General features: G+C 38.8%; 1 protein-coding gene and 1 long non-coding RNA gene across 2 annotated transcripts; both read right to left on the bottom strand.

Annotated features, from left to right (window-relative positions):
- Positions 1–2,444: 2,444 nt before the first annotated feature.
- On the bottom strand, positions 2,445–24,031 carry LURAP1L (leucine rich adaptor protein 1 like). The gene is made up of 2 exons (XM_065046090.1): positions 23,420–24,031; positions 2,445–3,363 (listed from the first exon to the last, which is right to left on the bottom strand). The coding sequence occupies exons 1-2, from the start codon at positions 23,636–23,638 to the stop codon at positions 2,989–2,991; spliced, it is 594 nt and encodes a 197-aa protein (XP_064902162.1). The 5' UTR covers positions 23,639–24,031; the 3' UTR covers positions 2,445–2,988.
- Positions 16,357–23,126, bottom strand: LOC135577298 (uncharacterized). The gene is made up of 2 exons (XR_010468987.1): positions 20,498–23,126; positions 16,357–19,395 (listed from the first exon to the last, which is right to left on the bottom strand). It is a non-coding gene; the product is annotated as an uncharacterized LOC135577298 (long non-coding RNA).
- Positions 24,032–24,135: the final 104 nt, after the last annotated feature.

Here is a 24,135-nt window from a genome sequence, read left to right as displayed (position 1 = left end):
GGACAAAGATTTTGCAAGACCAACTTGACTGAGTCAAGAGGAAGCTGGAAGAAATATGTAAACTGTTTAAAAGGAAAATTAATTACCCAAAGGAAGTATTTTTTTTAAGGAACATTGAACTTTTTCCATTGTCTAAATACTGAAGTTATAGTCCAATATTAAATTATTGAATTAATTTTTGGAGATAATCAAATTTCATGGTCTGTATTAAGCAGGAAGTCGAAGTTATTATCTTTTGGCTATGAAGTCCTATTAAGGTAATTAAGGAGTCTAAGTCAAACCCAAATCTTTGAAGTTTTTATGCTTCAAAAATAAAACCCAAAGTGTTCATGTTCTTGGATATGAGAAACACACCACCTGGAAACTTCTGTTTCCTTCTAAGAGTCTCCTGGCATCTCTGTTTTGTCATGTGTACTCTTTCCTCACTTCCAGTCAAGAGATATACAGGACTGAAAGCTTCTAATGACATGCAGTTTTTATTTCACCACTTGTAGCAGTGGGCTTTTTTTTTTTATGGTCAGATTTCTTTTCCATTTAAATTAACTTTTTAATCATAATATGATAAATCTATCACTGATGTAATTACTCTTTTTCCAGTATTACAGCTGTGAGTGGGTAGGTGACAGATACAGCCTGTATTTTCCTTGAAGTAATTTCAATATAACTCTAGAGGATATTTGAGAAGGTATGTTAGGAATATTTTTGAATTTCCTTCATAGTAGAAAAATTTTATGTGCATATTGGCCTACTGCCTAAAATCTTAGTTGGATTACATTCAGAGGCAGTATACATCCTGATGTTTAACTTCCATGCCAAGCAATAAAGGTAGAAAAACTTTCAGGAGAGTCACAGTTTTACAACAGAGAATTAGTTCTGTTCCTTAGATTCAAATTATTTAAAGTAATAAAAGCTATTTTGAATTCACAGTGGATATTCGATTAAATGGTACACCAAGATCTATTTTTTTGTTCAAGTTGTTTGTTTGTTTGTTTGTTTGTTTTTGCAAACTATTTCCAGCAGTCACAAGATGGAGAAGGAATTAAAAAAAAAAAAAAAAAACAACCTAAAAATGTTAAGTCAGCACAGCATTGTCAGTTGAGGGCTTGCCTCAGTTTTCCTTCAAGCTATCTGCAATACCCTGGTTGATCACAGAAGTTGGACTGAGAAGCCTCATTCTCGGTAACCACACATTTCTTCACTCCTATTTGAATAAATCATGAAGTCTGAAGCAAAATATATAGATTTTTTTTTGTTTCCAATTTTGAGGGACAAGTACATCTACTGTATTGAAAAGTTATGGAGCTAACCACAAAGCCTAAATCGCCACTTTCAACTTCTCCAGTTTTTACTTTTCTCCACATTTGATGTTGATCAGGGCTGGACAAGACAGGTCCATAGAAGCATGGCTTGGAAGAGCAAAACCTTATTGGGCTACTACTTTGCCACAAAATTAACCAAACCAATATATGTCAACTGCTGCATGTACCAGCTTTACTCCCTCAGTATGTGTGAAAGACATTTTAAACAGGGAGCCTGTACTATAATTGGCAAACATCAGTTTCTTTGGTGAGAGAATTTCTTGCTTTACTGGCAATAGGAATACAGACATGACAGACAGGACACTTCTAGAGGGTGTGTAAGTATGAATACCTTTTTTACTATCTGTAAGCTGGAAATATGTATTAATTAACCTTTTGAAGCGTCCAGTTCAATTGTTTCCTTTATTTTTTCTTTACTGTAGAAGGATAAAAACTTGTCTCTTTATGATTCTATAGCAATTAAAAGAAGAATCTGCCTCCTAATCTGCACAAAAGCATGGCCGGAGACCTTCCACACAGTAATTTGTTCCTTTCTTCTCATATGCTTCCAATATGAATGACTAGCTGTACCTCTCAACTGCACCACCAGGCACAAAAAGGTTAAAGTAAACTCTTATTTTATTAATGAGAATAGGAAACAAAAAGACAGTAGGGCAACACTTTCTCTTAGTAATAACATTTCATAAAAACAAAGCATATTTGTTAAGTATGAGGGTGCGCATACAAAAGCAAAATAGGACATGCCTTCTAGCATGCTGGGTCCTGTAAAATGTGTCACCAGTGCCTTCTAAATCCCTCAAAATTACAAGGTAAAAAACTGTCAAGATTTTAAATTACATTTTAAAAATAACTTCACTGAGGAATTTTGGCTTAGTATCTGAACTATTAGAATTGAATATTTTTAATGTGGGATGCCTCTTTCATTTTTCTACAGATATAGGCTGTGCCTATAAAACAGCAGGTTTGGTTAGAATGAAAGGTACAAAGCACAAAAATAAAATATACTCACGCAGAGCTTCCAGTATTGGAATGCATCATGGCAAGACACCAATGAAGCCCAGACTTTAAAATCGTATTTAGACAAGGAGGATGAGAACATTTAAGAAGAAAAAAAACACACACAGAAAAGTTTAGGATACTTTATATTCCATGTAAGGACAGCTTAACAGAATCAAATATCACTGCTTACAAAAGGAAAATTATTTTGCAGAGGTATTTTCAAGATTCAGATTTAAGGCCTCGTAAGAACAGTGTCTTTGGAAAGGTCAAAAAGGACCTTGCAGTCAAGAAAATTTACCACACCATGTGTTTATCAGAAGATATTTTATTGGCAACAAATACAAAAATTGTTGCTCTCGTTCCCTGATGTCCCATTTTAAAGAGAAAGCTTTTCCTTCACCACTTTTAAAGACCTGTAAATACAGCATTGCAAAACATGGAAACAAAAAGAAAGAAAAATTGTGACAATAAATTAAGAAAAAGGTGAGGAGGAGAAAAGCCCAGCCCACTAAGGAGAAATGTATTAGAAGCAACAAAAAAGTTATTGGAAACAAAGTACATGTTATGTTTTCCTTCCAAGAGAAGTTTGGAGGTTTTTGCACATGAAATAAAGTAGCAAAGAAAAACGGTAAGTACGAGTGCATTTGTGTCCCACTGGAATTCGGTTTTATTAACCAAAACAGTAGTACTCATCAGAATCAATTTTGGGATGCTTATGCAGAGGTTGTGAGTCCTCCATAATAGAAGAATCGCTGAACTGGTCCATATCTGAAGGTGTTTGGTGACCAGGGACATCATCCACTAAGGTGTCCAAATAACTCCCCACTGATATTCCATCCAGTCCATCACTACAGTCTTGTAAACTGTTACAGCTGCCGTGGAAGGATGTCTCCTGACTTTCCAGCAAGCTGCACAGGCTGCCACTCAAACTGCTACCTCTGCTGGCAATGGCCTTCTCTTCAATCATCCACTTGATTGATTCAATACTTTCATTGATGATGAGTAGCTGGCGCATAAGCTTCACATCAGTGGCTCGGAGATTAACCTACAAGGCAAAAGTGATTTAAAAAAATGACTCATTTTCTTCAAAATCAAACTCTAAATAGCAGGCTGGAGGCAATGAATGGGTTAAAAAATAATCAAAAAAACCACACAGGAAAAAAACCACCTGTCACATAAAGGACAAATCTATTTAAATAATTAGTTTAAAAAAAAAAAAAAAAAAGTAGTTCTATACTTATATTTTCAATGAAATTCAAGTGGGAGCCTGATCAGACTACATAAGCAGTCCCTTAACAGGAATGCTAATCAATGACAAGGCTTGCACACACACCAGTACAATGCTATTTAGAGAAGGAACACAGCTGCTATGACAGCTCTTGGGGATAGCTTTTCATTATTCAGAGAAGCAAGACACAAATCCAATTCCATTTACAATTACTCTAAGCTACTTAGCAGTTCAGGCAGCTATGCGTTCACCCCAAATTATCCTTATTATGGCTACCTGGATAATCTAAAATTTCCAGATATGCAACATTTGGAAAAAGGCCTGTGGATTTTTAACTTCTATTCACACTCCACCTGAGTTTATGTTACAAGCCACTGTATAAAAGTCTGAGAGCTGAAATATTGAACTTATTGAAACTGTAAATTTCAAATTATTTAAACCCATATTAGATTAAGGTGATGAGTTCAGTCAATAATTTATTATAGATTAGCCAAAAGAGCAAGAATATGCAAAAAATAATTAAATAAAAAATCGAAATTAAGCACAAAGTCCTACTTTCCAAGGTAGCTGTGGTGGTTGATGTATACAAACAGAAGTGTTAATGGTAAAGCACAGTGGAATATTACCACGTTACATTTCACAGATTTATTTAACTGACTTCATGCTTTATTTAACAGACAAACCTTATAAGTCATTGTTTTAATCAAATTTCCACAATGAGATTACACATAAAGTTAAGGCCTAAGGGTTTTATTTGTTGCTTCTTTTCATCTGAAACATCACAGGTATTGGAAAAAAAAAGTCTGTGTGACCTCCTATTCATCACATGAACCAAGTAAAAATACTGAAAAGGCAGTCTGGCAAACTGAAGATTGATTCCAGATTTGACCATTTTATCAAGTGTGGAGAGCCAGAAGCTACTTCCATCCATACTGTGAGAAGATAATGCTAGTTTGTGACCAAATCAACTCTCCAGCCTTTTCTAACAGCACCTCAACACCACTAAATGTTTGACATCACAACTGACATACTTCCAGTCTCATCACTTGCAGAGTAAGACCTCTACCTAGATGAACTTTTGCCACAGTGTCAACACAGGGCTGGAAACTTAAAACCACCAGAAAAAAAATACACCAGTCATTTCAGATTTACTCAAATGGCATACCATGCCTAGCATGTAATGTGTGTCACATTTTATCACAAATTCTTACATCCTTTAATTGTACTAATCAAGTATACTACATGCAGATATATCACTACTTTAATACATGCATTGGAAAATACTTTCCCTTGTATATCATTTGAGTGTCCTTCCCTACAGAAATATATATGCCATAATGTCTGATATATACACGGATATTACATGCTTTTCTTCCATAGGGCACTAAAAACTTTCAGATTATTAATTCTAAAAAAGACAATACAGTATATCAAAAATTGGAGCATCTTCATTCAATTGAGAAATAAGGAAGCAAGCAAGATCTGCTATGCCAGACAATAGACATTTAATGCTATTCTCCAAGTCCACAATTATTACACAGAAATAAAGTACCTGTATTGTTCATCCACAATGGGCTGGAACAGAATCAATATACTCAGGAAGTAAAGACTGCATCTTGTTTTGCCAAGAGTACAATCTGGACAATCCATACTCAGATTCTATCTTCTCAATATCCTAAATTACAATGACCTGGTACAGTTGTTCAAAAAGCTATTTTAATATATTTTTATTCTGTTAGATCCTCTAGAAAACCATAACGACTCTGGCTGTGATGCTTCATGGCAGTCAGTATGGTGCTGTGTTCTATATCTGTGACTAAAACAATGTTACCATACCAGTGCTCCAGCTGTTGCTGAACAGTGATTACATGGCATCAAGGCCATGTTTTTCACTCTCAAACTTTGGTGAGTAGGCTGGAACTGGGAAAGACCTTCAGAGATAACAGAGCTGGGACAGTCGACCAGAACTGACCAAAGGGATACTTCCTGCTATATAGTGCTGTGCTCAGCAATAAAACCCATGGGTTTGGTCTTTCCAGTGTAGCTGTTTCTTGGGGACTGGCTGAGCATTGATCTACTGCTGGAAGATGCTGAGTGACTGAATTTGCACCTCATTTTTTCATTTTTTCTTTCTTCACTTATTAAACTGTCTTTAATAAAAAACATGAGTTTTTATCACTTTTGTTCTTCTGGTTCTCTCCCCCATACTACTGGAGGGTTAGAGGGAAGTGAGTGAGCATCTGGTGGGTGCCTAGTTACTGGTCAGGGTGAACCCAACACAAAGATATCTCAAACTTCATTAGTAACATACTGTCTATGTAACTCTCATATGTATTCTCAGTCTCCTTCCTCAGTCCCCAGAATGCCTTCTGAATTACCCTCAGTCCAATATCACACAGTTTAACATAGCTAACCTGGTACTGTGCAAAATAACTTTACCATTCACAGTTATAACAATACTGCTCATCTATCATTGTTTCAGATGTGAGATTCTGAAAAGAGATTGATCATTTCGTAGCTCACCTGCTCTCACCAGTTCCTTTACTCCTACCCATAAATCATTATAAAACATTTGCTCAGCAACTAGGCTGTCATGAAAGCAGCAAATTACCCAGCTTCTCAAATGCAACTACAGACTTTGGCAACTTGCTGAACATAAGCAAGCTTGGAGACAGCTAATTTCCCAAAAGGCTGATTAAGGAAATGTTTAACAGAGTTAGCACCAATACGCTTCTAATGAAACAGTCCCTTTTAGATAAAGAAGGCATCTCATATATTTCAGATTCAGTTCACAGGAAATAATTTTTTGCTCTAAACATACCCACAGCTTCAGCATTTCTGTGGAACAGCCTTACTGGCTGTAATTCTTTGCATTCCTGCATACTCGAGTCCTCCTCCAAGCTACAGCACTGAGCCCAAGTCTCCCATATCAAGAGTGTGCTTTTCCTAAAGCAAACATTTAAAAGTAGTCCACCAAGTGTCATCTTCCTTTAAGACGGCTTACTTTGTCATCTCCTAGATAACACAAAAATGTCATTTTGAACATTTCTTGCCTCTTACCAGCTTTGGCCCAATCCCATTAGTACATACTCACATAGTTCCAATGCATGTAACTGCTGGAGTAAACAAGTCAGTTTCAATATGTTTCAACTAAAGGAACTAACCACAACAAGATCACATCATGTTTGACAGCTCCATTCTTTATGCACAGTAACAATGCATTTCAGAAGTAATCTAAACAGTGTATCATAGTTAATACAGGTATTTCAGAACAGCTTATAACAGCTACTTTTTGAAGGTAGAGCACAGCATCACCATAAGTAAGGTGTGTGTGAGTATGTATCAGAACTCAGCACAAACTTCTGGTGTACAGAGGAATTGTGACAAGGGAGCAAAAAAAGAAATTCTAGTTACAGGCTAGCTTTCAAATCTTTTTGCTTACTTTGTATAATCACAGTAGTGCCGATCCCCAGGAAGGATCAAAAATGTTTAGCATTAAACAGCTAGTCATGGCAAGAGGAAATAATGAAATTAAGGTGACAGTGAGCATCTTTCAAGTAACACAGTCTGGTGGGCAGAACAGATTAGCATTCAGACACAACCAGATCTTCAGTCTGGAAGGGATAACTGGCCTAAACACCTGTCTGTGCCTCTCTGCCTCCTATTGTTGTTAGAACAATACCAGATGTTCTAACAATATATTTCTTCCTGGCACCACTAGCCTTGCTTATGTTCTTCCATAATAACATGTGCCCAACATTGCCATAATTTATTAAAAATAATATATATACACAAACATATGGACATCTGTGTTGATATATGTATATACAGATATATAAAAATATTCATGTAATTTTTATACATACAGTGTTTCCTTAAAAACAAATTGAATAGGCTATCGGTTTTATAAGAAAACTCTTAATGACCAGGGTTGCTAACAAAGACAATTATTGCTTCATGGAAGTAACCAAAATAGTGCTTTAGCCTGGTCATTTTGCTTTTGGATCAAAGTTGCACTTGCACTCAGACTACAGGCAGAATGGACTCATGTATCCCTGCCGCATGCTTTGCAGACATAGCTTCCAGCTGGATCCAAACACAGACAGTCCCCTTCCTCTCCAAAAATGACAAAGTTAAAAATTCTGTTCAATATATCCTTTTAATCTGTCAAAGCTGTCTGCAACCCTAGTTCCTTTCTGCAGATTACTTTCTTCTAGATCCCAGGGTTCACATGCTGCTGCTGCTGCTTCTTTTAACTACAGGAAGTCTGCAGGGATATTAATGGTAGCCCTAAAATGTGGTCTGAAGAAAAGATACTCCTAAGCTTATTTAAAAGATATTAGTTTCACTTTTTCCTCAACACCTTTATGTTGTGTTGGGTAAAGAGCCCACTAGTAAAAGGAAAGGAAATCACTGAGCCTGAAAAACAAGATATTTCCTTCAAGACAAATCTCTGAGCCAGAGCACAGTGAAATAAGTCACTACAAGACATAAAATCTTAAACTTACAGGTTAATGGACTCAAGGAACTATTTAAGTCATCCAGCTCAGAAGTTCTGCTCTGCGTAGTTTCTTGGGCAGGAGTCGAACACTCATCTAGTATGGAATGTGTGTTTCCAAAGCAGTATAATTATGGACAGATATCCCACAATAAATGGAAGCTGGACGGAAACAGTAGCAAATTAAGTACCCCACTGAAAGCTGTGTGCGAACTTGCAGAGAAAATTCAGACATGAAAAGGTTAGATGAAATGGGCAGTGGAGCCTATTCCATCTGTTGTTTAACACTGCGAATACCCATCTCTACTGCCCATTTTACAAACAGAAATTCAAAACAGTAGAATCTTTCCATGCCAAACTGGTGTGCATAACCACTATGGTTTAGGAGTATCAATGCTACTGCTGTTCTCCTTCTTCTAGGGTGTGTCAGAGACAGCTTTCCACTTTCCCTTTCAATTTCTTCTGTTTCCTGGGTCATTCAGGATGAACAGCTTCATGGTTACCCAGCTACTTCTATACTCCTACCTCCCCCCCCTTTTTTTCCCATGGAAAAATGAATTCTATTGATTCATTTGAGGTGTAACAAAAAAATTTAAAAATCTAACAATTAACGTCCAAAGAATAATTTGGTTTGAACTCTGAGAAGTCTCTTCGCAAAAGCCAAACTTATTCCATTTTGTCCTGGTGTTATTTTTGCTATTGCAAACACTAAATAACAATTTGTAAAGTAACTAAGAAAATTAACTCCCAAAGAGAAAGGTGAGAGTGTGAAAAATAAAATAAACACTGGCTGGCAATGTTGAGTCTTATGAAGATAGGAATTTAGCAAGCAGATATAAAAGGATACGTAACTCAAAAATAAAACCTCATCAAGTAACTCTGTGAGAGAATATACATAACAAGCTAAAAAGACCATAAGCAACCTATTCAAACTCCAAAATTCAAAATAAGTGAATGCAAGCATTATTTAATTGGAGTCACTGAGTTAACATGTTTACAACAGGGATGAGTGAGGTCACACACACAGGATTTGTTTATTAAGCAACCACTATAAAGCATGGAGGATGTCACTTGAATGTTAGCAAGCTCAGAATGATATTACAATAGCTTCTCAATACCAGTGACTAAAAGAAAAGCCTTCCCCGCCCCCCCTCATTTAGTATATCTAAAATAAATCCACAAATGAGAGGTACAAAAGAAACATCTGCTCCTTAAAGACACAGGATGATTAATAGGCTCTGCATGAACTCCATCCTACTTTAATTAGTAAACATGCATGTGTATGACTTTAAACCTCTTGCCCACTTCAAAACTGTCCCACTGATGAAGGATGTTTGCACTGGTTTCTTTGTATAAATAAGCTACTTTAGTCAATGGTATTTCAGAAGCAAGACAAAAAAGCAGAATGCCTACACTGACTTCTGAATTTGAATGCAATCATCAGCATCACCTGTCAAAAAAACAGAGAGCTTTTATGTGACAGAGCACAAGAACACAGGTTTACTGTTCTTAGCTGGAAGGGATCATGTATGCAAAGGTGGAACTCTTGACCGCTTGTGAGAATGCTCCACATTTGCTCGACATCTACTCCACTGCAAAGTCAACTAGCTTGGATTAAATTAGGTACTACAATAATTCAAGCTAACCCAATCTACAGCACAACGTATGTGAGCTCTTTCACTTCTTCAATTTCTTCATCTGCATAAACAATAAAGGTGGTGACCAAACTCTGGCAGACCTGAGACTGCCAGTGAGTCGAGGTACGTTCTCTAGTGTCATCATGCCATGTGTGTCTGACTGTGATTTACCCCACACCGATCTAGGTAAATTAAATTTTGGTCAACACTGATACATTTAGATCAAAAGCTTTTTGCACACCTGGTTTCTTTCAGCATGGACTTGTGTTATGTGTTGCTGGAACATTTTTCCCATTTCTTCATCATGTTTATTAGGCTTGCGGTGATTTTCAAACAAGGGAGAAGCTACGTATGCAAAAGCTAAATTTATGTGACCCATTGTTGATTTGTAGTTGTAATTTGCTGACCTAGTTTATTTCTGCAAATTGAGCAAGTTACATTGACTCTTTCCAGCTGCACTTCCATAACGAGTCACAATGAAAACTTTGTGAAAATTTAGAGAAGCAGTCTTAATCACTTACTTTTTGCTTTCTTTTACAAAAGAGATTATTTAAACTCTTGTTTCTCCTGAAGACTCAAACATTGTTAAAACCCTCATAGTAGATTTCTAGGCAGAATACATTTCAATCACTGAAGTTCCAGCGGTTCAGAAAGTGAGCAGTCATTGTCTTCAGTTTCTGTCCGCACCCTAGATCTTGCTAGGCTAAAAAGAATCTCTAGCCTAGTCATGATCTTGTTTCAACCTGCTGCAGTTCTAGTACAATGCTCCATCAAATGCTTAGGATAAGTACTTCTACAGGTACTTCTGTAAAATTTAGCAACAACATAACATAGCTTGTGAACAGTATTTTTTAACTAGGAAGGAGAAAGAGAGTGTGATTCGACATCAGATAAGGAGGATTCTCCTTCAGAGCTTACCAAACACCCATCAGCTAAAGCGAGGAAGTGGGCAGGTCAGCTCTGAGCCACCACCAGAATAATCAGGAGCCCAAACAACTTCATGAGCAAACAAGTTAGCTCAGTAAGCAATGAGTGTAAATAATTTAATGAACGGATTTCAAAGACATTTCTTGCAAATACATGAACCAAATATTATGATAGTATGGTTATCATCTGGTATGGGAAATCGCAGTATTGATGATTTACATTTCTCATACAACACCCTATTTTAATATGTTAATTTTAAACATACTAATTGATCCCCTTCAGACTTGACAGATAAATACATTCCACCAAGTTGTGCAATTGTTTAATTACATTATCTCCGTAATAAAAAAGTAGATCTCAAAGCCTTTTTCCATGTCCTTGAATTGTGCATGATCCTTTTCTTTGGAGTATCTGTGTGCAGCCTGGCATTCGCATTAATGCCTAGTAAAATCTCAGTTATCTGGATGAATCATTCACTCAGTGGAGTACACTTTTTTTTACATTATACTATTTGAGGTACCTTGTATACTTAAGTGTAACACAACTCTCAGGGGGGGGACATCTTTTTTTTTGTTTTACTTGTTGGCCACCTTTTTATTTCATTGTGAAAAAAAAAAAGAAACAATTTAAATACCTACAAAGTAGGTATGATTATTATTATCAGAGAGAAACATGCTATATAACAGAGCAGGTAGCAGGAAAAAAATAAGGGTTAGCTAGTTAAGTCCCTATTTCCTCACCTCTTGCCCAAGTAAAATAAATGTTAAATCAGCTTTTTAAATATGGAAGCACCACAGAATTCAGAGAGAGAAACACTCCAAGAAGATCCTGGTTATTTGAAAGCCTAGTTGAATGAATATGAAAGGGAGCAGTGCCAAAATGTAGGGGTTTAAGAGCAGAAAGCTTCTACTACTATGGGAAGTTTTTACTGAAAGTTTCCAAATATCACCGTAGTGCTGTCATAAAAGCCTAAGCTGGCCTTAGAAATATATCTAGTATGACAGAGGTGAAAATGTCCAGAAAAATCCATACAATGGTCCCACATATGTTAACAGACAAGATAATACCACTGCAAGCATTCAGGTCAACATGCAGCAGTAACAATTCGCAGTGGGTGTCAGAAAGCACTACAGCCGATGTACGATCACAGCATCATCGTAACGTGTTCTTGACACCAGCCACAACACAGGACTGTATGTGTTGTTCCCACCAACATGCGACACCACTGTGACTCAATAGCATATCTAGATTTCTTTGTTTATTGGATTTCACGCTCTGCCTTATTTATACCTGTCTTGACCAAAACATGCTTTTAAAAATATAGTGCAAAAACTGGAGAAAACATCTTTCATTTCTGAATTAGGTTGGGTTAATGAGCACTGTGAACTTCCTCATGCCTTTAAAATTAATTAGTATTATTACTGGTGCTGTGTAAGCATGCTTAGAAGTGCAGGACTAAAAAGTGAAATAAGATCTTGGGCTTTGCTTAGAGGTATATCTGAAGTCTGAAAATGCTGCTTTTACTGAGACAACAGTGATCCTCACTTCATTATGATTTTTAAAACAAACAAAAAAAAAGATCAACAAAAAACTCCAACTTTTTAATTAAGTCAGAACTGAGACACAACAATATTACTGCTTAACTGAACTTTCTTGAAATTCAAGTCTGCTGTCATAATACTCCTGTAGAGACACATAAGATTAAAAAAAAAAAAAAAATATCAAATCTTAGTCTGAATCTCCCCAGAATTCATAAAGGGATTCTGTTTGTAATAATTTTGTGGCCCTGAAGACGATCCTGTTAAAAGCATATTTTTAATCTAACAACCAAATATTTACTGGCAGCAAACTCCCATCCTGTTTACTGAGGGTTTATCTGACTAAGAAGGAACTTACAGACAGTGATCCCATGTTCCCTCAGAACTGCTTTAATAGAGTTAGAAAAGTGATATGCTGATCTCTGTCTTTTTTTTTATCTATGAAGTTTATGAACATCATGTTTCAGAGCTAAAGCTTTTCAAACTTATTGAATAAAATTGAGTCAACATTTTATCAAATAAGCTTTTTTCCCCCTCACGTTTAATCTGTGCACTATATGAAGTTGCATGTCTTTCAGATTCAGCCTTGCTTCTTTCTTTTAAACTACAAACTTCATCCAAGTCTTCCCATTGCTGTGGACACCATCATGCTAAAATATGGTTCATACACAAGATTTGTGCCCATTTGAATGTACTAGCAAATTTGAGATCTTTCAGTTAAAATGAAGCGAAGTTGCCTATTTTGAGTCTTTCAACCATAAATAGCCTTCAAACTCCCAGATACCCATAGATAGTTTAGCTCTTTTTCACCCACTAAGAATCTATCGGGCAGCTAGCAGTCAACTTGCATCTGGAATCTCCAGGTTAAAAAGCTAGAAAGCAAACAAGAGGCTAGTACCATTTTTAGCAAGCTGGAATGCTGAATTTGGCCAACAAAACTAGCCAAGCATCCTACTGCAGCTTTTGATCCATTTTGGCTCAAAAAGCCAAGAGGCCCTTTGGCTCCTTCCTACAGAACACACTGCAGTAATACGTTCTGGAAGTCACAAGGCATGATTATCCAAGTAACAAAGTGAAAACATATATTAAAAACCAAACAAACAGAAATCCTATGCTTGTATCCAAGGACATCTCATGAGAAGGCAGCAGAAGTAATCAATCACGAACTATAACCTTCAGGGCAAAACCAGGCACTTCAGGTACCAGTCTTTCCATTTTATTTGGTCCTCCTCTGATCAATAACAATTATTCACATTGTATGGTGCAGACCTCAGTTTCTCCTACATCACTTGAGGTCATGTCATATTCCTCTTTTAATGCCTAAACTTGCTCTTAGCAAAGATTTCCACATAGCAGGCTGCTGGGGCGCTATGGCTTGATCCTACTTCACCAAAGAATATTAATCATAATTATCAACGAAGTTACCAGAGGTATATGAGTAAGAAGGAATCCAAGTCATTTCTTACATTTCCCATTTCTCCTTCTACTGAGGAACCACTAACTACTAAGCTACTTGGGGAGCAGAAATAAGGTGCGAGACTTGAACTAGATGGCTAAGAAAAGACAAATATAGCATTTACCAATACTCAGGAGTGACCTGGGAAGTGAGAGAACTAAACAAGGAAATCTGGGACACAACCAAGCTGGACTATAGAAGTACGGTTATATTTGAAAAGGGCTGGCTAGGTCTCTTCTGAAGTAATTTTATCACTAGATTTCAACAGACTAAAAATTAATAAAAATTAAGGCGATAAATGACAAAAGCTTAAACATCATACTACTGTTTAGGTCGCACCTCTTTTTCCTCTGAAAAGGGAGGACTGCTGCTCTGCACTTGGTGAAAGCATAACCAGCTATATGAATTGGTGAACAGTGAGAGTTACCTCATCTGCCTATGGGAAAAGCAGCAATTCTGCCTCCACTCCACTGCTCCAGTCACAGCAACTAGTGTCCAGGCACTAACGAAGGAGTACCTCAATTCCATAGGCATTTGAAGTTGAAGAAAATTACCGTTGCTTTGGCATGCTAGTAGTACTACTCTTCTCTTGCAAAGAGGCTTTCTCTACTGTTGCAGGATTTACAGTTTTCTTCTAGAAACCCTGTAACACTAGGAACCTGCCACAGGTCACCACTTGGGACTAAAATATTTCAGGCACAATGTTCCCACAACATATAGATATCTTTTCAGCAAACAGTATTAAGAGAGTCATGTCCAATGTTTGCTACATCTCATAAGCACATATCTGAGTTTTAAAAAGCAGTGCAACCATTTAAACCAGTAGAAATTCTTTAGGAAGCCAGAAAAAATTATACTCAGAAAAATGTACAGCAACAGAGCTCTACCTTTGCTCCTACCTTGGGGTAAAAATGTGCGAGTTTGGAAACACTCAACACATTTGTTACATTCTAATTCCTGGATGAGTGCTTCCTTCTGTTTCTAGATAGAGGTAGGTTTCATGGTCAAAGCAGCACTGCAGTACAATGACTCTCCTGGAAGCATTTTAGTCATGAATGCAGCTGGTATCTAACAACAGTGAACAAAATTACAAATTAAGCTGGTAAGGCGTTTATAAAATCTGAAACTCCCAGCAGTTAAATAGCAATTTAGCATTGCTTTACAGGCAGTAAATGTTTTCACTTCATGTGGCACTGTACCCAGCAGGGCAATACGGTACTGCAGGGAGTTTATTTTACAGCACAGCAAATGAAACATTCAGATAACTTATCCTAGCAGCTTAGCCAGTTTCTATTTCCTGTTAATTAACAAATGTGCCATACTATTCCCTTGACAAAACGTTAAGTATTAAGAAAGGCCAGGCTGATGGGGAGGTAGGAGAAGGATTAGATTGCTGAGAGCTGGCTGCACCAGTATTGGACTTCTCCATGTTTATGGAAGTTCTGTGAGAGGTTGTACATTTTGACAAAACAGAGTAGCTAACTTTCACACCTGAAATACGTATACTCTCAAGTGTCCTCTCTCTATCTCCTCTTACAGAAGGAGGGAAACGACCTCTGGAACAACTTCAAGGGGAAGAATCTTTAAAGACATTTTATTCCACGTGCTCATTGGCAGGCAGGCAGCCAGAGGGACTCACTGCTGCAACACAGAATAGGACATTTCTGAAATACTGACTGTCCAAATATGCTTCTATATCTGAAAAAACACTAGAGCTGTGTTGTTTATATCTTCCAAAGCTGTAACACAAGGCAGCTTACAGTATTTTGGTCACTCTCCAGACTAGGGTTCCTTCCTGTTGGTATCATGAAAACCTTCCTAACACAGTCAAACATCTCTTGAAGTTTGTTGCAGGCATAATCCTTAGTGATGTTTTAATTTGACAGAAGCCACTACAGAGCTGAAAATTCAACTACTAAATTAAGTATCCTGGTGAGGCACCTATTTACTACAGGAAAACAAATAGCTATACCATATGGATTACAATGCAACTGTTTCAATGAACACATGCAAAAATATTGTCACTGTCATTCTAGGTTTCACTCCTAGCACATCTACAGCTTGCTAGAGATTCAAAATGTGAGCATACTTAGCTCTAGGGATATCAAGACCATTTGTGTACTCATATGGCTCTGTGTATCATTGTACAGACTAAAACCAAGCTCAGAAAGCACCCTTCCCTCAAGGCAAGGCTTACTACTTCATAAGCAGCATTACTATGGTGAGTGCAGGCACAGCAGGTTTCCCAGCTAGATTTGGTTTGTAGCCATTCAGCTGATAAAGGAAGAGCCCCTCACAGTCACATACTTAATTGCAAAACACGGATGTGTAGGATTGTTTTATCTTCTTCATTAAAGTATCAACGTTATTTTAATTATTAATCTCCTTGGCTTTAGTGTAGCTATATATTTCAGAACAAATATTTCAACCTTCTCCTCAGACTCCGTAGCAATCACTCCTATCCAGTTTTCTCTCCAGTCCTTGAACAACTTATCCTGTGTGCCACAAAATGTTACTGTTTTTCTTAAGTGGCTGAAAAGCCCTAGATTCACAGGTTTAAAATTCTTAGTACTGTGATTCCCTTTTGGCATTAACTGAACATCCAATGACAAGGATGGTATTTCAAAACTGTACTTAAATACAACTACAGTACATACAAGGCCACAGGACAGCAAGACAGAACAGCTTAAGTGACCAAAATATATCCGGACTTTCCTTACAAGAAAACCAGACATGTTCAGGTCTTACAGAGGTTTATGTGTTTTTTTGTTTGTTTGGTGGTTTTTTGTTTGTTTGTTTTTCTTGTGTGTTTTTTTTGTTTGTTTTGTTTCTTTGGGGTTTTTCCCCTGCCTTAAGCATTCAGTAAACTGATCAGCCAAAACCTGCTCTTCAGATTTGCTGTGTTGACGGACACCCTCACACTTCAGCAAAAATTCAAGTTTCTCTTGCCTCCTTCTTTACCTGCTTTTAACAGCTGCAATTAACAGTTTTTTTGGCATTGTAAATAATGTAATAGCGTTCTGACAAGCCTGCAAAAATCCACTTTTGTTGCAGTTATTTTAGAGCAATATTTGGTCAAGCTTTTCCTGAGTCATCACAGCTTATAAAGTCATCACTTTCCTATATATCTCCAGTACAGAAGGTTTGCATTCACAGAACAACAACAACAAACAAACAAACAACAAACCAACCAAACAAACAAAACCAAAACAACAGAAAAAAACCCCCAAAAATGAAACAAAACAAATGCAAAAAAAAAAAAAAAAACAACAAAAAAAACCCCAAAAAACAATAACAAACAAGTTGCACCAGGAGAGGTTTCATGTTGATAAAATAAATACGTTTTTCACAGTGAGGACAATGGATTACTAGAACAATCTCCCTAGGGACATAGTGGAGTCTGCATCGATGGAGGTTTTCAAGACACAATTGGAAATGATGCTCAATGATTTCATCCAGTCTCCATTTCCCATGAAAGGTTGAACCAGATGATCTTAGTGCAGGCTATTCTATGAAAATCATGCTGTTCTGCTAATTTCATCAAAAAGTTTGTAATCTTTTTGCTAAAAGCTTATGTCACTTAAACTGTAGAGCTCTATGCAGAAGGGGTTTAGTCTTCATGTCTTTTCATTACAAATTGTAAGCAATCAGACTTTAAAAAGCAACTTCAAACCCAAAATCTTCTCTGCCCTTGAAAGAAAGTAATCAAGAAAGAAACATAATTAAATGATAATGTATATTCTTTGAAATAAGGGCTGGGAAAAGTCTCATCTGTACACGGGCAGTCTAACGGGAAGCCTGAACTGAAGTATCTTCAACAATGCTGTGACAATTCATACATGAGACTTGAGTACTCGAGTATTTCACACTGATGCTGCTAGGTAAGGTATCAGCAATGTTTTGCAGACTCTCAGTGAAGCAGCAGCTAATAATGTAAGCACATAATCATCTGTACTTCCTGGGCACTTAAACCCCTCGGTGGCTGCTATAGCTGAATGGGAACAGCCATAAGCACTAAGTACAACATGGAGATGTTCCACAATTCAAATTCTTTTGCCAGGCATTGGGTGAGATTCGCCAGTCAAAAGTTATGTTTAAATATGCATTAATTTAAACAACCTTGCTCACCTTGTCCTTCCAAAGACAGTATGAAAAGATGGAAAACTTGGCAAAGTTCTAGTACTATAATTAGGTTGTATTTTTTTCTTGCTAGATTAGCTTATTTTTGCTGGTGATCTATCTACAAATCCCTTTTAACCTGAGTATGATACCACTACCCAATCTGCAGTATATGTAAAAATTACAAACTCTTCTACTACACCATGCAAATCGGTGGGCATGAAGTAATGTCCAATGTTAGTAATGTCCAAAATTACCAACTTTTTCAGTGAACTTCCAGAGGATTAGGTGAAATAAGTTCATTTGTATTTCTGTATGCCTTCCTTCTTCTTCCAAGAAGAGCCTCACTTCAGGGATTCACTGAATAACTGCTCACTAAGAAACGAAAGTTAATCAAACCCTCCTACACAGGCTTGAGGCTTAACCACTAGCAATTTTATATTTAAGATTTTATCTTCAAGCAAGTTTTTAAGCAAAAATTCCAAATAATCAAATATAAAACCAGAATCTGATACACAGCTTTGCACTGCTGACTAGACACACTGAACCAGATCCTGGCTGCAATTAAATCAATTGATGTTATCATACAAAACAGCGAATGTAGCAGCCTGTACCTACAGCATGTGTTAAAGAGAAGTTTCAAGTCACAGTTGTTGACTCTTAAAAAGGTCTTTTAAAGAAACCAATAAAGGCAGACCCCCCACAACTGCGGATCTTATAAATCTAAGTAAATACAAAGTTGTTCACACTCTTAAGAGCTGGTAGAACAGACTTAAAGCAGCTCTGTCCTCCAACCAGCACCTTCATTCACTGGCTAAGGATAAATTGAAAGAAAGAAAGAAACAAACAAAAAGATATAAAAAAAGAGAAGCGCTGGAATTGTAAAGATAATATATGGCATAATTCCAATCAGTAAAAACTACTTCTAGTTCTGCTTCATTTTGTCAGAGCTCCATGTTAATCAGCATTTCAAAGAGTTATAGTAAACTCAGAGACCAAAGGGGCAAAAACATCAATGAAGGAGCACAGCAATATACCTCTCTCTCAAATAGCTGTATTGTAAAACTGATGTGCTCAGCTTCTTGGCAATAGAATTATTTCCATTTCTTTATTCCTTCACCCTTAAATCTGCTGCATTCAGAATAACCTGTTTGGCCTTCAGACTCATTAACAATATTTGATCCTCAACAGCATTCACTGGAAGAAATCTCATCTACATCTCCCAGCACTGCCATTTATGCCTCACTTCCAAGACCCACTTTATCTTTTCTGCCTGAAATATTTTTATGTAAACCATGTTATTTTTTTATTGCATGCAATGTAGACTATAGTCTGTTTAATTTTTTAAGCTCTCAAACAGCCAATAAAAAGTCGATTTGGGAAACTTCAGAATGAAAAGAAAACAAACAAAATACCCCAACAAAGCAAAGAAAAAAAACACCAACACACTCTTTTTATTCAAGGGTTAAAGAAAATCTCCCTTTGAGTAAACCCAGAACTTGTGAAGGGGGAATGAGGCTTTTGAAGCAGGATCATTTTGTGCTGATTTTATTTTTTGCAGTGTGTAGCTGTTGAAGTCATACATATTGAACGGTGAGCTCAGGAGCATGATACACCAGAAACAGGGCTGTAGCTATAAAGGGTTATTATTAATCCTCCAAGAGAAGGTTCCACCTAAAATACCAGAGGAGGAAAGAGTTTAACATTAACATTGTGACAAATTTCATACCAAATCAAAGGCACATAGGCTAGTAGGAGGTACATTCCAGGCTGACCAGAGCACAGTGTTTTGACCCATGCTGGCAACTGCATCTTGCTTCTCCTATTATGTGATGGCCTTATGCCTCAAAAGTTTTCAGGACCCAGCAGAGTCTCCATCATGGCCTTAGCGGGGAAAACTGAAGGAAAAGAAAGTGACAGCAGCCTGGCTGAACAGTCCCACATTTCAAGAAAGATACTCCATGGTGTTTTGTGTGTGATTCCATTGACTACCAGCAAAATCAGGCTTGAGGGGAAAAGAACCATCCACCGCGAACAGCAAAACCAACTGAGGAAGCAAGATGCAAGTCTCAAGGCCTATAGCTAGCAGATGTATGGTTGCCTCACAGACACACCACCAATCTGTCAGGTGCTTTAACTCACAGCCAAAACCAGCATGATATTATTCTTATCTCTCAACATTCCCCTACAGCAGATGACACAGGAGAGGTAATCACTTTCACCATTTCATTCATGCTCTTCTTGCTCAAGGACATGGCAAATCTATGAGAGAGACTTCTCAAAGCTTCTGCCCTCTCTCTCTCATACTTGCTCAGAAGTATCCAGTCCAACAGATATCACTACTTTGTTCTGAAACACAGTAAGCACTGACTTCTTATACAAGATAAATGGAAGAACGGAAGATCAGCTTCTTTTGAAGGACAAAGAATGCATTGACAGGAAAAGAGATGGCCCTCCAGTTTTAACTGACCAAGTACTTTCACCTACTTAAACTGTGTACATTTAAATTTACTCTGGTCACTGGAAGGTTTATACACAGCCTGAGCTAAGGCTTCATGGCTACTTGCAAGCATTGCAAGCAGGTTCAGGTATGATTTCATTGGTTTTTATTGTCAGGGGATAAACAATAGGATGTCAGGGGAAAACACAGAGGTATTTTATAGTTGATTGGGGCTGGAAAGCAATGAGAAGACATAGTTAGCAGTAAAAGATATCTTTGGCACAGTCAAGATCACCATAATTTAAATGCAATGATAAGTCAAAACATTCTAAGTACCTATAAAATTGCTTTGTTTGTCAGATGTAGTTCAAATTTGTCAGCACACTCACAGTCATTGTGACAAACAATAGCTGTGGGAAAGGAAAGAAGTTGAGCTGCATAATTGCACAATTTTTATAAAGCCAAGTTTAAAAAACAAACTACAAACAAAAAGAAAATGAAACAAAAAGTAGCCACATCTGTCTAAAACATCTTCATTAACAAAAACAATACAAGATAATGCGACAGTACTGCTCAGCATCAAAGATCAAGATGTCAGCACGGTAAACAATGTCAAGTTTTTTTCATATGTGACTAGGAAAGAAGAGCCTGAATAACTTTGTTTTGCGAACCTGACAAAAGGTTTGTCATAAGTCTGAAGTAAGCAAGCAAAAAAAGCACGGTTGTGTCCATCCAGAGTTCAGTGAGTGGACTGCAGAAGCTGTCATCATAGTGCATCTAGAAGATAGCTTGATGGATGATACTTGGTCTTCTACACCTTTAATGTTTTCCATTTTTGCATCTGTTTACTGTTCCAGAAGCTATAAACTGCTTTTCTATATGCTCAAGGCCTTTTAGGCCTTGCAGCAAAGCCAAATAATACTACACTAAAGAGGTGTGAAATAAGAAGCTAGATAAAGTTTTGTCTCTGTTTTAGGAATGATATGGACAAACAAGAGAAAGAAACAGCATGATCTTTACCTGATAAAGTTCTTAAATTGATCAGATCTGTACAACGTCACAAAGAAAGATGTAGAGGGGAAAGTGACAGATTAAGAGCCTGAAGAAACTTCCAGGACAGAAGAAAATCCTTAAATCACTAAAGGGAGTAAAATCTCATGAAGATGGTTCAGCTTCATGCTCTGGATTACAGAAGACAGCTGACAGCATGAAAAAGATAGGGTACCAGTACTTCACATTTGACAAATAGTCATTATATTGGTGGTTTAATGGCCATACACAGACTAGAAGTCATATGGGAAGAGGTATGTGACAGAACTCCTCTTACCATGAGTAATGAGTTCAGATGTGAAAGTCAGTCAGTCATTCAAGTGACAAAGTATAGGAGAGGTCAAGGATGTTGGGACTAAAACACATTCATGCTGAGGTGAAGGAGTTAAAAATAAGGAAAGGGGGTGGCAGGAAGAAGAAAATGCAAACTGAAGATTTCGACATGAAACTTGCAAGTGTAAAGTAAGTGAAGAGACCAACTAGACAGGAAAAGGTGATGAGGGCAAGTCACTCCTTTCTCCCCTCCCCCCTCTTAACAGGCCTACCTGCCATGATACATCTAGACAGTCATGCCAAGAACTCTGATTGAAGAAGAACAAGAACTCATGTTTCCTTTGCAGTTAGACATCCCTAACAGTTTTACATCATAAGCTATCTGCAGGTCACTCTACAATCCTTGTGCAAGCTTAAAATTCAAAAATAAACACTGACATTCAATTCAAAAAATTCAAAAATAAACTGCTGACAGTGTGGAACTTAAGTGTTAAAACTGAAATTCACAGCGATCATTGCACTAAAATATTTTGATAGTTTGTTTTGTGAGTGTCCTGGTTTTGTTAAACCTTGACAGTAGCATTTCTTAAACCACATGAAGCCATATGATAGCAACTGTGATTTATAAATTGTCTTAAGATTAAGGTCATAATATTGGATATTAACTCTCAGAATATGCATTTTTTATTTCCTTTTTCTCCTAGGAAGCTTAATCTGTAAAAACTCTTATGAACACACTCACCTTTTGCTTACATATACATAAGGTTGCACAGGGGATGATGGTATGGCATTATACTTGTTCGCATAGGATGAGATTGCATTGTTTGCTATAAATGGTTGAGTTCCAAAATAGTAGCATAAAGTCATCTCAACAAATTGCCAGCACAATTCTCATGCCAACAAGATCAGATTCCATACTGTTTCCAAACAAGCTTAGTGGCAAGAGCTATAGAAAGAACTGTTACAAAACAGTCTTTTGGGACCTCCATAACAATTACACTCTAAAAAAAATGGAAGCCAAGTATGCTTGTGCATCTGAGGTGCTGTGCACTGTCAGATTATATCTGCTGAGTGTTCACTAGTTGCTTACTTGCAAAGTGTGTTTTTAGTTTGGCTTAAAAGAATTAAGCCGGTTTTATGGCATCATCAAAAAATTTGTTGAGGTGGTGACATACAGTGTAGGACACGTACCTGCATTAAGACAGTAAACAAGTTAGAAGTTCTGAACTAAATACAGCACCATCCCAACACAGACCACTGGCAAAAAAACTCACCTCTCAGTCAAATTATAAATAGTTGTTTGTTCAAGAATTATTGTGTACCTTCTGCACAGCCTGTTTGGAACTAAGTAAGTCTCTGAAGACCAATGTCCAGAAACTGAGTCACTGAATACCAGGCCAAATTTTCAGCGCAAAACCATCCAATGTCTCTTTAGGTATTAGTCATCAGCAGGAAACAGGTGTGATGCAGAAAATGGATTTACGAGAGAGATATGTGCATTATTTAGTTTATTGATACACCAGCTTTCAGTACTTCTAACGACAGCTGACAGAGCAACAGAAGCCAACAGCGAGCCATTGGAGAACTCCGAGAAAAAGAGACAAGTTACACGTCCCCCACGGCGTTCAGCTGAACAACCGCCTCCTCACCTGAGCAGCGGCAGCGGCCGCGGCCGCGCTGCTGCCACCCCGGCAGACGCGGCGTGGTCGGACCGGAGGGATGCGAAGCGGCGACTGCTCCCGGGAGCGGGCAGCATCACTTTCCTACTGCGGGGCTGGGTCGCGGGGCTGGGGGAAAGCCGCCCTCGTCCCACCTCGCGGGGAGCGCTCCCCGCGCAGAGCCGGTGCCGCCGGGAAGGAGGCGGTGGTGTGGGGGAGTACGGCAAACGCCCCAACAGCTGCCAAAGGGCCCCTCGGCTGGCGCCCGCCTACTCACCATCTCCTGCCTCAGGAGGTGAAGTTTCGTTTCCAGCCTGGTCAGTGCGGCGGCGCGGCGGCGGCGGGGACCGAGGGCTGCGGCGGGGCCGCGGGCGGGCGCGGGGACGGGGCGTCCCAGCAGCTCCTCCCCGCGCAACGGCCCTGCAAGGCTCTCGGGCACTTTGCGCCCCAGCTTTTGCTCGACGTCCCGCAGGTCTGGCGGGGCACTGGGCTCCATGGTTTGCCCTGAAGAGGCCCGCGGCGATCGCACCGGCACTACCCACGGCCACCCGGCCGCTGCAGGGGCGCGGAGGCGCGGTAATCCACGGCAACGCCGGGGCCGGCGGCCGAGCCGCGCAGGTGACCCGCCGCAGGCATGTGGATTTCCTGGGCGAAACAGTCCCCCCCCCGCCCTTCCCCGGCCCTCCTTTGCCACCGGGTAGAAAGCCAAAACAAGGAAGGCGAGGGCGACGGAAAAAAAAAACTCCCCCTAAGCCAAAGAGGGAGCGCGCACCGGGCCTGCTCCGGCTGCGGGACAGCGATGTGTCCCAGCAGTTGCTGGCAGCGGCCGGCCGGCCCCGGGCACCGGGATCCGAGTCATCGCGCGTCTCGCCCGGCTGCAACTTTAAAGCCCGCTGGCAGGTGGAAGAGGCGCGGCGCGGCCCTCCTACCGTAATGCCTGGAGAAGAGGCGCAGCACGGCGGCGGGGCGCCCCCTCCCGGCGGGGTGTGCCGT

Source organism: Columba livia, chromosome Z (genome assembly GCF_036013475.1).
Source record: "Columba livia isolate bColLiv1 breed racing homer chromosome Z, bColLiv1.pat.W.v2, whole genome shotgun sequence".
NCBI classification, from domain to species: domain Eukaryota; kingdom Metazoa; phylum Chordata; class Aves; order Columbiformes; family Columbidae; genus Columba; species Columba livia.
Note: the sequence above shows the minus strand (reverse complement) of the source record. Positions and strands in the feature narration are given on the sequence as shown.

Excerpts from the sequence above, each read along its gene's own strand:
- LURAP1L (XM_065046090.1), bottom strand. The coding sequence starts at position 23,638 with ATGGAGCCCAGTGCCCCGCCAGACCTGCGGGACGTCGAGCAAAAGCTG. Across the intron at positions 3,364-23,419 it reads ACCTCCTGAGGCAGGAGATG|GTTAATCTCCGAGCCACTGA; the intron begins GTGAGTAGGCGG and ends TTTGCCTTGTAG.